The 14706-nt window shown below is 47.2% G+C and overlaps 1 protein-coding gene across 3 annotated transcripts in view; it reads left to right on the forward strand.

Moving 5' to 3' along the window:
• Positions 1–14706, forward strand: part of LOC119978398 (ankyrin repeat and fibronectin type-III domain-containing protein 1-like) — a 1132713-nt gene that overhangs the window by 1070477 nt on the left and 47530 nt on the right. For all 3 annotated transcript variants that reach the window (XM_038820019.1, XM_038820020.1, XM_038820021.1), the window contains 3 exons: positions 7985–8151; positions 10800–10950; positions 11943–12108. In XM_038820019.1, the coding sequence (XP_038675947.1) occupies positions 7985–8151; positions 10800–10950; positions 11943–12108 (484 nt within the window). The remainder of the gene's footprint in view (positions 1–7984; positions 8152–10799; positions 10951–11942; positions 12109–14706) is intronic.

The raw sequence follows: 14706 nt of genomic DNA on the forward strand, positions 1-14706 counted from the left end.
GATATCGATCTCTCTCCTTCTCCAATTCCTTAATACCAAAATGGATGGTGGTGTCGATTCCACAGAGGATCCCCTCACTGTGCTGGTGGTGGCCCAGGCGGCCAAGCACCGGAGAAGGCAGCAGTGCCGAGGCAGGCTGGAGGCGGCACCCCATGTGCAGGGGGCCATCACACACCCTGAAGACCTGGCCGCCGATCAGTCTGAGGAGGAATCCAGAGGGGAATGCCAGTGATGGCCCAAGGTGTACAGGTGTCGTTGGTCTTTCGAGGAGGTGACGGAGAGCATGTGCCGCAGGAAACTCCATCTCAACAAAGAGACAGTGCAGCACCTGTGCCGCATTCACGCGGACTTGGCACCTCGTGGATGAGGGGGTCAACCACTCTCGGCCACCGCAGCCCTGAACATTTATGCAACAGGTTCATTCCAGGGCTCGGGTGGGGACTTGTGCGGGATTTCTCAAGCTACAGCTCACAAGTGTGTCCGTGACGTCATGAATAGTCTGTATGCTTGGACAGCAGACAATATCAACTTTGAGCTGGACCAAGCCCATCAACGTGCCCCGGCTGCACGATTTTCCACCATCACTGGGAAGCACCAGGTCCAGGAGGTAATTGGTGGCCTAGTGGGCACTGGGGCATCAGGGAGTGCCCTTCATTAACAGGAAGGGGTTCAACTCACTGAATGTTCAACTCATGCGTGACAACTCCAGATCTTGCAATTGTGCGCATGGTTCCCAGGGACCATGCATGACAGCTATATCCTGGAAAACTCTGAAATCCCTGGCTTTTGTGAGGACCACACAGGATGATGGGTTGGTTCTTGGGGGATAGGGAGCACCCGCTGCGGTCCTGGCTGATGGCGCCAGTGCGGAGGCCTGAGACCGAGACCTGATATAACGAGGCTCATGTTGCCACTTGTTCTGTCATTGAGTGGTGCATTGGACCGCTAGAAATGCAGTTCTGATGCTTGGGCCACTTTGGAGCACTGCAGCAGCCTGGGACAGTAGCAGGGCGACATGCTAGAGGAGGAGGAGGGACATACGGCCTCATCTGAGGAGGAACAGAAGGAGGTGGACCAGGAGAGGATGGTGCACCAGCCCGGGGAGGATCCAGAGGATGGAGGACAGGCGGCAAAGGTCTGGCATGGCGAGAGGACCAGGGATGCCCTCATCATCGCCTAATCCTCACAGGATCAGGCTTTGTCTGTCAGCTCCCACCCCTAATCCCCCCCTCTGCTCTTTCCCCCCCCACCCCCATTCCCCTCCTTTCCCCCCCCCCCCCCCAATTCCCCTCCTTCCCACCCATTCCCCAACCCTCTCACCCATCCTCCAGCTACAATGTTCCACCCTCCAAGGGTCTATATAACATCAGCACAGGGTGATGGGCCTGTGTTGGCACTATCAGCGGGTCAATATACAAGTTAGGAGAATGATGAACCCTTGCTGTGAGGAAAGTTCTGGTGCTCCTCAGTTTTTGCAAAAGTCTGACTCCTGTATTTCTGCTGACAACGTACGCACACACATCCTCTGAACGTGGTCTGCGTCGGGGGCCTTTGATCTTGGACCACTGTGCCTGGGGCGCAAGGTGTAGGCATGCCCGCTCTGTATATTAATGTGCCATAAACTTTACATATATCAGGTGTGACATATTTTAATTGTGACCATGTGACATTGCCATTCCCCCTAACTATACATTGTGACGCCCCACCCCTCCCCCACCCCTCAGTGCCCACTCCGTGATCCTCAATTTTCTTGATCTTACGTGGTCTACGTCTAGCTGTGTCCCCAGGATGCACATCTGAGGTGGAGGCAGCCTGCTTTTTGCACCCTGTGGCCTTAGATGCTCTTTGCGGACGTCCTCTGGAGGGCCTGGAGCTGGAGGACCCAGCCGACTTATCAATGTCACTGGCATTGCTGTGCCATCCTGTTATTCCCGCTGCCCATGAGACGTACTGGTATCAGAAGAGAGGAGATTCGTAAGAACTGGAGACCACTATTGTCCACTTGGTAGCAGGCCCAGGTGGCCTCCAGCTCTTCTTTCTCCCTGATGGTGCCTGTAGGCAGAGGGGCGGAGTGAGCCCCAGAGGCCTCTGTGTCATCTAGTCCTGGCACCTGCACATTGTCAGCGCCATGGTGTCAACGCTCTCAGCGATGCTCCTCAGTGACTGGGCCACGCTCTGCAGTGTCTGACAATGTGCACTTGCATCTGGTACACGTCCCTCAGTGACTGGGACATGCTCTGAGTGCCTTGGCAATGTCCACTTGTGTTGGCGACTGAGACTTGATGTCAAGGCCCTCAGCCATGGTCATCATAGACTGAGCCATGCCTTGGGCACCATCAATCAAGACGCTGACGTTGTGTTCAAGGTTTTCCACTGCGGTTGCCACCCTTGCAGTATTGGAGTCGGTGCCATGCATTGTAGGCACCATCTCCTGCGCCATAGCCTTTGGGACTCTTCCAATTGGCTATGCACTCGCTGGAATGTAGCTGGCATCCTCTCCTGAATCTCATGTCCATGTCCTATCATCTGCATCAGCTCTGGGATAGCCTTGTCCAGAGGTTTGGCCTCTGACTAGGATCCAGCTGAGTCCTGGAATCCAGCAGCCCTTTGACTCCTACCTCCACCTGATGTGCATCAGCAACTTTGTGGTGCTCACCAGATTGTGTCCCAGAAGCCTGTCCACTAATGTCGCCCATCGAGGTGCGTGTCTCTGTGCTGGTGGAAGGTGGGAGTAATAGCTGTGATGCCTCAATAATGGTCACCTCAGAGCTCTATTCTGAAGTTTTCTCTTGGGTGGCGGGGGGACCAACTCCAGATGGCCCAACTTCATCAGATGGAGTTCCTGTGAATGTATGGATATGTGTTCAGTTCAGAATTCCAATGGCAGTGGTTAAATCCTTCTGTGGCTTGGCCTCCTCACTGTCTCTAGAACTATATCCAGCTTTACAGAATCCCCACAAAGGAAACACACAGGCTGCTTTCAGTTATTCAACAACAACAATGCATATTTAGATAGCAGCTTAGAATCATAGAATGTCACACCCCTGCAGAAGGCTCTTTGGCCCATTAGGGCCTGCAAGAGCAACTCTGCTAGTCTCACTTCTCCACCTTTTCCCCGTAGATTTCCAGATCTTTTCCCTTTAAATAATTATCCAATTCTCTTTTGAAAGTTACAATTGAATCTGCCTCCAGCACACTGCTCAGTGCTTTCCAGATCCTAACCACTTTTGCCTAATAAAGGGCGTGGCTTAACGTGTAAAAAAAACTCCTATTTTGGATGCGTATTGGATTGTTTCTTGACGCCTGCAGCCTTCTATCTAATAAGCTTTATTGTTTTTTTTTGGCCTCGTTCTGGAACGCCACGCCAACCACGGCCTCTGCCCCCCCCCCCCCCCCCCCCCCCCCCGGTCACTGCCCCTACCTATCATTTAGGGGTCCTCAAACCCTCCCTTTCTCCACCTCTTAAGGAAATAGCACCCCAGGCCTGATCCTGGCATGGGCAACCTGGCACTCCGACACCTTCGCAATGCCAGCTGCGCACTCTGGAAGTGGTATTGCCAGCCTGACAGTGCCAAGGTGCCAGGCTGACAGTGTCAAAGTGCCTGGATGCCAGCAGGTGTACCAAGGTACCATTCTGCCCAGAGCCTGACCACCCAGGGGCCTCCAATGGACTGGGAGACCTCGCCAGATGCCATTACGCCTGGTCTACGTTTGTGTGGGCCAGTGCTAATCTGGATCTCACCCTCACTGGGTGGGATCCCGATTGTGATATCTCACGAGATTTTCTTAGGTCTCATGAGGCATTCCGAGCGTTGCAAATCTCACGAGAGGTAACAGCTTGTTGTGTCACTGAGTCACGTGCGACGAGGCCACTAGATTGCGCCCAAAGTTTTTCTTCACATCACATTTGGTTCTTTTGCCAACCACATTAAATTTGTATCCTCTGTTTCTCATCCCTTCTGGCAATAGGAACAGTTTGTCTCGATCTACTCTGTTCCGCCCACTCATTTCTTTGGACACCTCTATCAATTCTCTTCTCAACCTTCTCATCCATAATGGGAAGAGACACAACTTCTCCAATCTATCCACAAAATTGAAATCTGTCATCCCCAGGACCATTCTTGGCACTATCTCCAATGCCATTGCATTCTTTCTGAAATGTAGTTGTTAGAAATGGGCACAATACTCCATTTGAAGCTGAACCAGTGTCAGAACATCTTTATGCTACAGAGGGAGGCCATTCAGCCCATTAAGTTCATGCCAGCTCTCCTAGAGCAATCTAATCAATTCCATTCCTCAACTCTATCCTCATAGCCCTGCAAGTTTATTTTCCTCATGTTCCCATCCAATTTCCTTTTGAAATCATTCATCTTCTCCACTTCCATCGCGCCATTGGCAGCAATTTCCAGGCCCTTGCCACTCACTGTGAGAGAAGTTATTCCTCATATCTCCTCTGCATCTCTTGCCAAAAACCATAAATCTGTGTCCCTTGGTCCTTGTGCCATCAGTTAACGGGAACAGGTTTTCTTTGTCTATTTTATCTAAACCTGTCATAATCTTGTGCACCTCAATCAAATCTCCCCTAAGTATCCTTTTTTCCAAGCTGAATAACCCCAGATTCCCCAATTTAACCCTGTAGCTAAAATCCCTTAACCTTGGAACCATTCTGGTAAATCTCCTCTGCATTCTTCCAAACACAGGGCACCCCAGCTCAATCGCACACAGGCAATAAATGTCTAATGATGTAGCTGCACCACGTTGACACTTCATTTTTAGGTTTGCTTGGTGTTGCTCCTGGTGTGCCCTCCTGCCGCTTCATTGAACCAGAGTTGATCCACTGGCTTGTTGACAGTAACAGAGTGGCGGATATGCCAGACCATGAGATTACACATTGTGGTTAAGTACAGTTCTGCTGCTGATGATGGTCTTCAGCGTCACGTGGTTGCATAGTCTTGAGTTTATAGATTCATTCGAAATAATGTAGCATGGTGATAGTGCCACACAACACAATGGAGTATATCCTCAACGTGAAGATGGGACTTTGTCTCCCCAAGGACTGTGCCATGGTCACTCCTACCAATACTGTCATGGATAGATGCATCTCCGGTAGGCAGGTTGGCGAGGACGAGATCAAGTATGTTTTTCCTTCTTGTCAGTTTCCTCACAATCATGTTGGAACCAAGGCTGTGATGAGGTCAGGAGCTGAATGACCTTGAGAGAATGTCAGTGAGCAGAATATTGCTGAGCAAGTGCTTCTTGTTTGTACTGTTGATCCATTCCATCACTTTACTAATGATCAACAAAAGACTGATGGGGTGGTTACCACCTGTCACAGAGCCAATCCAGAAGATATGTCCTTTCCGACTTGGCCAGTTTGGTCAATATTTGCACTGCTGAGCCACTTGTCATGATAGACATTGAAGTCCCCCACCCAGAGTTCATTCTGTGCCCTTCCCTAACTAAATGCGTCATCCAAGGTCATCCAAGGTAGGGCAAGGTGGGTGATAATCAGTAGGAGATGTCCCATGCCTTTGTGTGACCTGATGCGAGAAGGGCTGTTGGCTATTGTCATTTCCAGTGCCTAGATTTGGTTTAATTCCTGATATTATTAAGTGGCTTGCTGGGCCATCACAGAGAGTAGTTAAGAGTCAACCACACCAGGTAAAGATGGCATAGCTCATTCCCCTAAAGGGACATTACAACAATGGTTTCATAATCATCATTGGATCATTTTTATTGGATTCAAATTCTATCACTTGTCGTGGTGAGAATAGAACCCGATTCCCCAGAGCATTGCCCATGGTCTCTGGATTGCTCGTCCAATTATCCCAACCATTATCCCACCACCTCCCCAATGCTACTAATGTGGAAATAGACATGTCGTAATGATGACACAGATATTTGGTCGGGAACTTATCCCAAAGTCAAAAACAACACTGTGGTTGCGAACAGTCTTGTTCCATCTCAGCTGCCAGGGAAAGGGATGGAGTTGCTGGAGTTTCTGGTGGGGACTGAAAACAAGGGCGTTGTTTTTCCCAATATTTATTTGGAAAAAATTTCTGCTCATTTAGTGCTTTTCGTTGGACACACAGTGTAATAATTTAGAGACAGTAGAGGAGTTGAGGAAGATGGTAGTGAGGTAGATTGGGTGTTGATACTGTATATTTGAAAACTGATGATATGTTTTAGGGTGATATCACCAAGGGCAGCATGTAGATGAGAAATAAGATGTTAGGGCAGGTGTAGAAGTGAGAAGGGGAGGTAGGCGGAAGGTCAAAGATGGATCCTTGGAGGACATAAGATGCTGAGGCATGGAAGCAGGAAGAGAAGCGATTACAAGTGATTCTCTGACTATGATTGGACAGATCAGAACAGAATCAGGCGAATGCAGTTCCACTCAGCTGGGTAATGATGGCGAAGCATGGAAGGAAGATGTTTACACAGGCCGAAATGAGATATACACAGGACAGGATTCAAGCTGCGGTGAGATGTACAGATGCTAGAGTGAGATATGCAGAGATTGAAGTGAGATGCACACAGGATAAGACGCAGGCTAGTGTGAACTACAAACAGGTAAGACGGGACACATTTTGGAGCGAGATATACAGAGGCTGGGGTGACATACACAGTCTGGAATAAGTTTCACACAGGATAGTGTGTTGAAAAAGGATTACATTGTTGAATTTGTGTCTGAATGTTTAACTCCTTCATCCTAAACCCTCATTGACCCCTTTAAATGCGGAAGTTAACCCTGTTAAATTTAGAGTTGGCACAGTGGTTCGCACGGTTGTCTCACAGCGTCAAGGACCCGGGTTAGATTCCGACCTTGGGTGACTGTCTGTGTGGAGTTTGCACATTCTTCCCGTGTCTGCGTGGGTTTTGTCTGGGTGCTCCGGTTTCCTCCAACAGTCCCCCCCTTCAGCTAGCTTGTGTGCCCTGGAGCACCCACCCACAGTGCCCCCAGCCCCAAATAATGTCGCCCCCTGCCCACGAATCAGCCCTCTCGCGACTGTGGCGGCGCTGGACTGAGTTTGCAGCCGCCACGCCGAGTTCCCAACGGGTGAGACCATGAGAGACCCACGCCGTCGGGAACGTGGCCAGTCTGGGGCGAAGCATTGGGGGGCGGGCCTCAGGCAATGTCCTGAAGCTGTCGATATGTGGAGGGTGCGGAGCATCATGAAAGCAGTGCCCCCCCGGATTTTGTTGGAAACTTGGATTCTCCAGGCGAATCGCCGAACGCGATTTTGCGTCGGCGACCGGAGAATCCAGCCCCCTTTATTTCCTGCAGGCAGATATATGAGGAGCAGTTTTGTTTTGTGTTTGTGGCACCAATTCTTTTTAAAAACCTGATTAATTGTTCAAATTTTCCAGTATTGAATTTCAGTCTGCTGGTTCTAGTATTAACCATTTGCGTTGCTCGCTGGAGGATCCTGCCAGCAAGAAGGGCCGGAAAATCCTGCCCTGTATCTCTGCGGTTATTCCAGAAGGGATGCTGCAGCTATTGGCCTGAGTTTGAAATACAGCTTAAATGTTTTTAATTTTTTCATGATATGTGGACGTCACTGAGACAGCCTGCATTTGTTGCCCTCCTAATTGGTCTCAAATTGAGTGGCTTGCTCAGCCACTTCTGAAGGCATTTAAAGGTCAACCACATTGTTGTGAGCCAGGTAAGGGTGGCAGGTTCCCTTCTCTAAAGGACATTACTGAACCCAATGGAGTTTTGCAACAATTAATGATAGTTGTCAAGGTCACTGTTACTGAGACTAGGTTTATATTCCAGATTTGATTAATTGAATTAAAATTCCACCAGCTGCAATAGTGGGATTTAAACCCATGTCCCCAGCCTGGCCTCTGGATTAAGAGCTAATTGACATTACCACCATCATCATCCCCATTGGGCAATATTAGTAAGAATGTTGTATTTTCGGGGCTGAGGATTATTGTAGATGATCTGCTACTCTCATTCTGTTTCTTTTATTTGCAGGAAAAGTTAGCTTATCATAGGAGGAGCAACCAGGCCCTTTCCCCAGGTCTTTATCTTGGTTATCTAAAGCTCTGCAGCTCAGTTGATCAAATCCGTGTCCTTGTCCCTCAGAAGCTACCGAATATCCTGTGTCATATCAAGATAAGGAGCAATCACAATGTCTCCAGGTAACAGAGGAAAACAACAACAAACAGAATAATTAATGTAATTATGAGAACACACTCTGTAACATTGATCTAAATGTGCTGCTTATTAAAATCTTCCATGTGCAGTCGTGAGCCATGCACTCGAGATGCCAGGTTCAATTCACAGTCTGTGTTGAGTTAGATGATCTCATCTGTACAGCAGTTAAGATGCTACAATGGCCTACAGTGTCCCTGTGCTGGGAAAAGAGAAATCAGCTAGAGTGCCAGCTCCTGATAATTGTCCAACCACCCCTGCTGGAAAGTTTGTGTGGAGAGGTCAGCGTAGAATGAACTGTGCTTCACTGAGAAGTCTTTATAGGTTGACTGTCTCACTGACACACATGGACTAGGCACACAAATTAAGAATGGCCATTTGGGTATCAGAGAGTGTCTAATGCGTATTGGACTGCAGCCCAACAAGGCTTAGTGCCTCATGCAGAAATCACTAAGAAAATTGTCCCAAAAATGTTTCGCGTTTATACTCATCTAAGGAAGTGAAGAAAAACCAGCCTGACTGAGCACAAGTTGTTTTTTAGATCCATTCATTCATTCTAGAAACAAATGAAAACTCAAATCAGGTAGAAAATGAAATAAGTATACATCTATCGCTCCTAGCACATATCCCGATGTGTGACACATTGCCCTCCATGGTGTGACACATTCCAGCTTTGTGTGACACACTTGCACCTGACATGTGACACACTGTCCACCCCTTGTGTGGCACACTTCCCCCCAATGTGTGACACATTCCCCCACATGTGACACTCAGTTAATTGCAATACACTCCCATCAACATGTGACACACACTTGTTTGATTTCTGACACACTGCTGCTTGATGTGTTGGGTAACCCCCCACATGTGACACACTCCCCCAGCATGTGATACACACTCCAATTTGATGTGTGACACGCTCTCCCCCCCACCCCCTCCCCCGACGCACCATGATGCATGCCACCTCACATGTGATGCGCATATCCCCACACGTTCCACACACACCCACATTTCTCTCACCATGTGATGCCTGTTTGATGTAGGGCAACCCCATGTTTGACACATTCCTCCTCACATGACATACTTCCCCACATGTGTTACGTTCCCACAAGATGTGACACACTCCTGTCTGATGTACACTCCTCCCCATATGTGACACACTTCCTTTTGATGTGTGGTACACTCCCCCTCCATGTGTGACACACTCCCCCAACATGTAACGTACTCCCCATAACACATAACTTACTCCGCTCAACATGTGGCACTCACTTGTTTGATGTGTGGAACACTTCCTCCTGCCCCAATGTGTGAAGAATACTCCCCCTCCATGCTACCCAATCTCGCTACACATGATGCATTCTTGCCTGACATGTGAGACACTCCTCCCCACATGTGAGACAAGGCACCCCAAGAGTGCCAACTCCCCCCCTTACCTATAACAATATCCTTCATATGTGTGTCATACTTTCCCCTATGTATGGTATATTTCCTCTTACTGCTGCCATATTCCTCCCTGCATTAAGTACACTCTAAACAATCCATTCACTTTTCATCTGCAGTCTTAGCATTAGACATGATTGAGGAATTGCACTGATCTTCTCAGAGCATTTCTTCAAATCCACCTCCTCCTTCATCTAGCCCAGACACACAGTATTGCCTTGAAAAGGAAGATTTCAAACTCTTGCCAGGGAAACTAGAACAAACTGCATGGTTCTGTGTTAATGTTCATTTCACATTGATATTTCTGGAGTGCATTCTCTTAAAATTCTTTAACACTGTGACATTGTATTGTGCAGCCTAAATAGTGAAATGAAGGTTACTCGTGAAGAACACATGAAGATCTGACCAAACACTGTGCAGCATAGTTAATCTAAAGTACTATCCCAATTGTAGTATGTCATGTAGTAGTTACCACATTAAAGAATGGGCATGCTAAGATATCAGCCAGTAAAACGTAATTGGCCATGGACACCAGTGTGTGCTGGTACAGCGACATTATCTGTCACTTTATGATCCTCTGACCCTTCAACTTTGGCAAAGACCACTAATGGGCAGAGATTACTTTTAACACTTTTAGAAATTGTGTCCTTCTCATGTGGCATTTCCCTTTAATTTCCTCCAGCTCTTTAAATTTCAATTAAATGCAATTTTCTATTCCCACGACTTGCTTTTTCCTTACACTTGTCCCACTTTATACCTGGATTTGTTAATGTTATGTGAATCATTTGAACCAGGAAATGTTAGGTGTAATTATTACATCATTTTGGATCCATGAGGATGGATACCTATTCCAAATTTTGTTTGAATTACTTTTAGGAATAACAACTTGCCCTCTGGAGATTAAGTGATTGGGTAAAAACTATGAAAAGGTAGAATTTAAGGATTTGTGCAAGTTGTTTAAATGGATACATGCCATATAGTGTATATAAGGTATTTAAACCTGTGTGGTAAAGTCTATGATGAGGCAGAGTGTACATGCGCTATGGAAAAACATATATTTAGTTGGTAAACAACCATTTTCGGTCCCATAGCTTCTTATGTTCCTCTATTATATCTTCTGTGTGACACCCTTAACCAAAATGCTTTTTACCTTCTAAAAGTAGTTTTATTAAGCAAATCTCTTATATCTCTGCCCTAGAGATGAATGGGAGTGGCTCCTGAACTTGTCAGATTTGGACGAGGCCACTCTAACAGATCGATGTGAGGGATGCTCCCAGAAATTCTTCCAGCAAGAACTTAGGATAGCCATTTCAGAACTGATGAATCAGATCGGCATTCCACTGCAGCAGGTATAAAGTGGCTCATAGCAAATGCGCTTTGCTGTGGAATTCCACATATGTCACAGTGCTTGCAACTAAGGCACTGGACTCCTGTCACCTTGGTTCCATTGTGCTGTCTCACAATAGCTGGCTCTTAACATGGTGTTCATTTATTCATAGTTGTATTAAATAGTTCAAAATTAAATTGAACTTATTACAGGTTGTGCAACATCCTGTAAAGTGCCTGATTTTACTGTATTTATGCCATAATTTGATGAGAGTTGATGAGAGTAATGAGTTATTGGACAAGTTAGTAAGTTTAAAATATAGATATAATGCAAAATGAGAATGCACTGAAACCACATTTCAGATCTGCTGATGAGAGAATGGCTCATGTGGGAAACTGAAGAAATTTGATCATGAAACAGAGATGTTGCTCTGAGGTTGTGGTTGAAATATATTGTATAATGTAGAGGAAGCTTTGCTTTATAACTATCCCATGCTGTTCCGACCCTGGGAGTGTTTGTTGGGACATTGTAAAGAGAGTTTTAATCTTTATCTAACCCATGCTGTACCATCCCTGGGTGTATTTGATGGGAAATTGAAGAGGGAGATTTACTCTGTATCTAATCCATGCAGAAATTGCCATGGATAGCTGAAGTAAAAGTATTCAATTCTCCAGCTCTTCCTCCCCTGATTAAGGTGAATGCAATTAGAAACTGAATTCATTCAGATGTCAATGCAATGTTAATGTAATTCTTTTTCTGTCTGGGTGGGCTATATTATTTCACAACCTATACCCGACTTGAAACCAGGCTTATTACCCTCCATTCTGCCCTGCAACCTTTACCCTGTTGCTGACTATCTGTACTCTAACATGTAACCTGCCATGCACTAGCGGGGCAAGCAATACCAGTATTGGTGATAAAATCATTTTGTGTTCGGGGGATTCAGTTTGATGTGAACACCATGACTTACTTGTCTTCCCCCCCCCAACCCCCACCCCCACTGTGCAAATTTAGGCCAAAGAGTTCAGGTTGTACAGCCAAGAGGTTTTGGAGTTTGCAAACAACTTGTCCTTCCTTCTGCTTCTGCCGCCATCTGATGACGTGTGCACAGCCCCAGGACAGAACAAGCTCAACCCCTGTTCAGAGTTCCTCACACTGCCACTGCAGATTTTTGAACTGGGTGAGTACAGATGTTTCTGTTGTGTCTTGTGTGTAGTTTTTATGTTCACGTTAATGATTTTTAAATAAGGACATCTTAACTGAGTTACTGCTTAATACGAGAAGTACTCTCATAAGGGGCAGCACGGTAGCATGGTGGTTAGCATAAATGCTGGTATAGGGTGGATACGTTGGCTTGAGTGGGGTGATCATTGCTCGGCACAACATCGAGGGCCGAAGGGCCTGTTCTGTGCTGTACTGTTCTATGTCTATGTCTACTATCGCATCTTACATACCATAATGTCAACAGATTAGGGCTGTAGGAAGGATGTTACAGTAAACACCCAGATCTACCTCACCGCCACTTCTCTTGACTTCTCCACTGTTGCTAAGTTATAAAATAAATAAAGATAAATAACCTTTATTGTCACAAGTAGGCCTACATTAACACTGCAATGAAGTTACTGTGAAAAGTCCCGAGTCGCCACATTCTGGTGCCTGTTCGGGTACAGAAAGGGAGAATTTAGAATTCTCAGCTGGTACGGGAATTAAACCCAAGCTGCTGGCCTTGTTCTGCATCACAAACCAGCTGTCTAGCCCACTGAGCTGAACCAGCCCTCTCAGACTGGGTGCCAACCAGGTTGGCACTGCCAGGGTGCCAAGCTGGCAGTTTTTACACGGTGGTAATCAGGTTGCCGTGCCCTGCACGGGTGTTGAGGGGATGCGGGGGGAGGTACCTTCCCGTAGTGTGTTGGGGCTAATGGGGAGGGTCGGGGGTTGCAGAGATGGCAGCCTGATCTCTCGCTGCACTGAGGAGTTCCGGCGAGCGAGTTCCTCAGTGCACAAAACGGGGCTAAGGCCACACATTCCCCTTTTAGGCTCCCTATCTAACGCGACTGCCGTTTTGTAGCACTGTGTTTCTCGGCATTGCAACACTGGGAAAAACGCAGCTAAACGCGCTCAATATGGGACTTAGTTCCCATTTAGTTAATCCTGCCCTTAATGTTGTGTTTTACACATAGATTAATTTCTGACCACATATCTGCATCACACATCCATGTCATCACTAAAACCGCCTATTTCCATCTGCGTAACAACACCTTACTTTGTCCACACTCATATAAACTCATCAGTTGCTGAAACCCTCATCCAAGCCTTTGTTATCTCTAGACTTGATTATTCCAATGCCCCACCCCCCATATTCAATCCTCCATAAACTTGCCGTCATCATCCAATGGTCTGTTATCTGTGTTTATATAGCAATCAGCCTTGAGTTCGCTGACCTACTTGTCTTCCTGTTCTGGCCATGTCGCCATTTTAAAATTCTCTTAGTTTTTCAAGTGCCTTAACAGCCTTTCTTATCCCTGTAATCTCCTCAAGCCCTATGGCCCACTGAGGTATCTGCACTTATCTAATTTTGGCCTCTTCAGCATCCCCAATTTATATTGATCCACCAAATGTGGACCATGTCTTAGCTGCCTCGTCTCTAAGCTCTGGAATTCCCGCACTACATCTTTCATCCTCTTTACCTCTCTTTCTTCCTTAAAATATACCTCACTGACCAAGCTTTGCCCTACTATCTCCTTATGTGTCTTGGTGTCAAATGTTGCTTAATAACACTCCTGTGAAGATCCTTGGCACATATTGTTATGTTAAAGGTGCCATATTAATTTAAGTTGTTGTTCACTGCACTGTCTCTGACTAGGAGTGAATCAGCCTAATATTTTACAGCCAAATCATGCCGTTGTCCATGCTCTTGCACGAAGAATGGCGATAAGTGGATGGGGTGGGGGGGAGGGAAAGGCTGGGGGGAATGAGGGGAGAGTGAGGCGAGAGAGGGCTGTCAGGAGCCATGGGTTATTTCAGCAGAGGATCCAGGAAACAAATTGGGAAGAAACACAAAGAAACAGAATGGGCCTTAGGAGGTGCAGCTCAGAGTCCATGGGAAACTTTATGTCCAAAATATGCTGTCTCTGCACCGCAAATGGTATATTGACTCTCATCTGCAGGCCTCCTTTAAGTTTCTGATTGAGGTTCCATTCTGAATTGAGCAGTAGAAGCTTCATCCAAACTTAGAGGGCTGGATTCTCTGTTATTGGGACTATGTCCCCACACCGTTGTAAAAACTGTGGACACTCACGCCATAAAAACTGGCGGGAAAGGGCCACATATTCCTAGCCCTGCGCAGGGGCCAGCAGGGACCCGGCGTAAAACTAGCAGTTTTTGTTGCAGAGACTGGCCCCCGCATTTCCGGGTTGGAGGCCGCGGAGCTGAACATTAGAAATAGATTTCCCGATTGGCCGTTCACCCGACCCTGACTGCCCGCACAAATATTGCTCGGACGCGTATTATGCCCCTCTTGCCCTCCGATCGGCCCACCCCCAACCAGGGCAGTCCGCAGCCGCCATGCTAGTTTCCCGACCGGCAGGACCACATTAGATCCACGCCATCGGGACTTTGGCCGCTGGGGGTGGAGGATGGCGGAGCGGGCCTCCAGCAATGGCCCTAGGTAGGTGCTATGCAGCGCGGCGTAATCTCCGAGTACCCTGCTTTTCAAGGCCCACAGAAAGCTCAGCAGGTCTGGCAGGAATTATGGAGAGAGAAACAGAATTAATGCTTC

This window comes from Scyliorhinus canicula, chromosome 15 (assembly GCF_902713615.1).
Source record: "Scyliorhinus canicula chromosome 15, sScyCan1.1, whole genome shotgun sequence".
NCBI classification, from domain to species: Eukaryota; Metazoa; Chordata; class Chondrichthyes; order Carcharhiniformes; family Scyliorhinidae; genus Scyliorhinus; species Scyliorhinus canicula.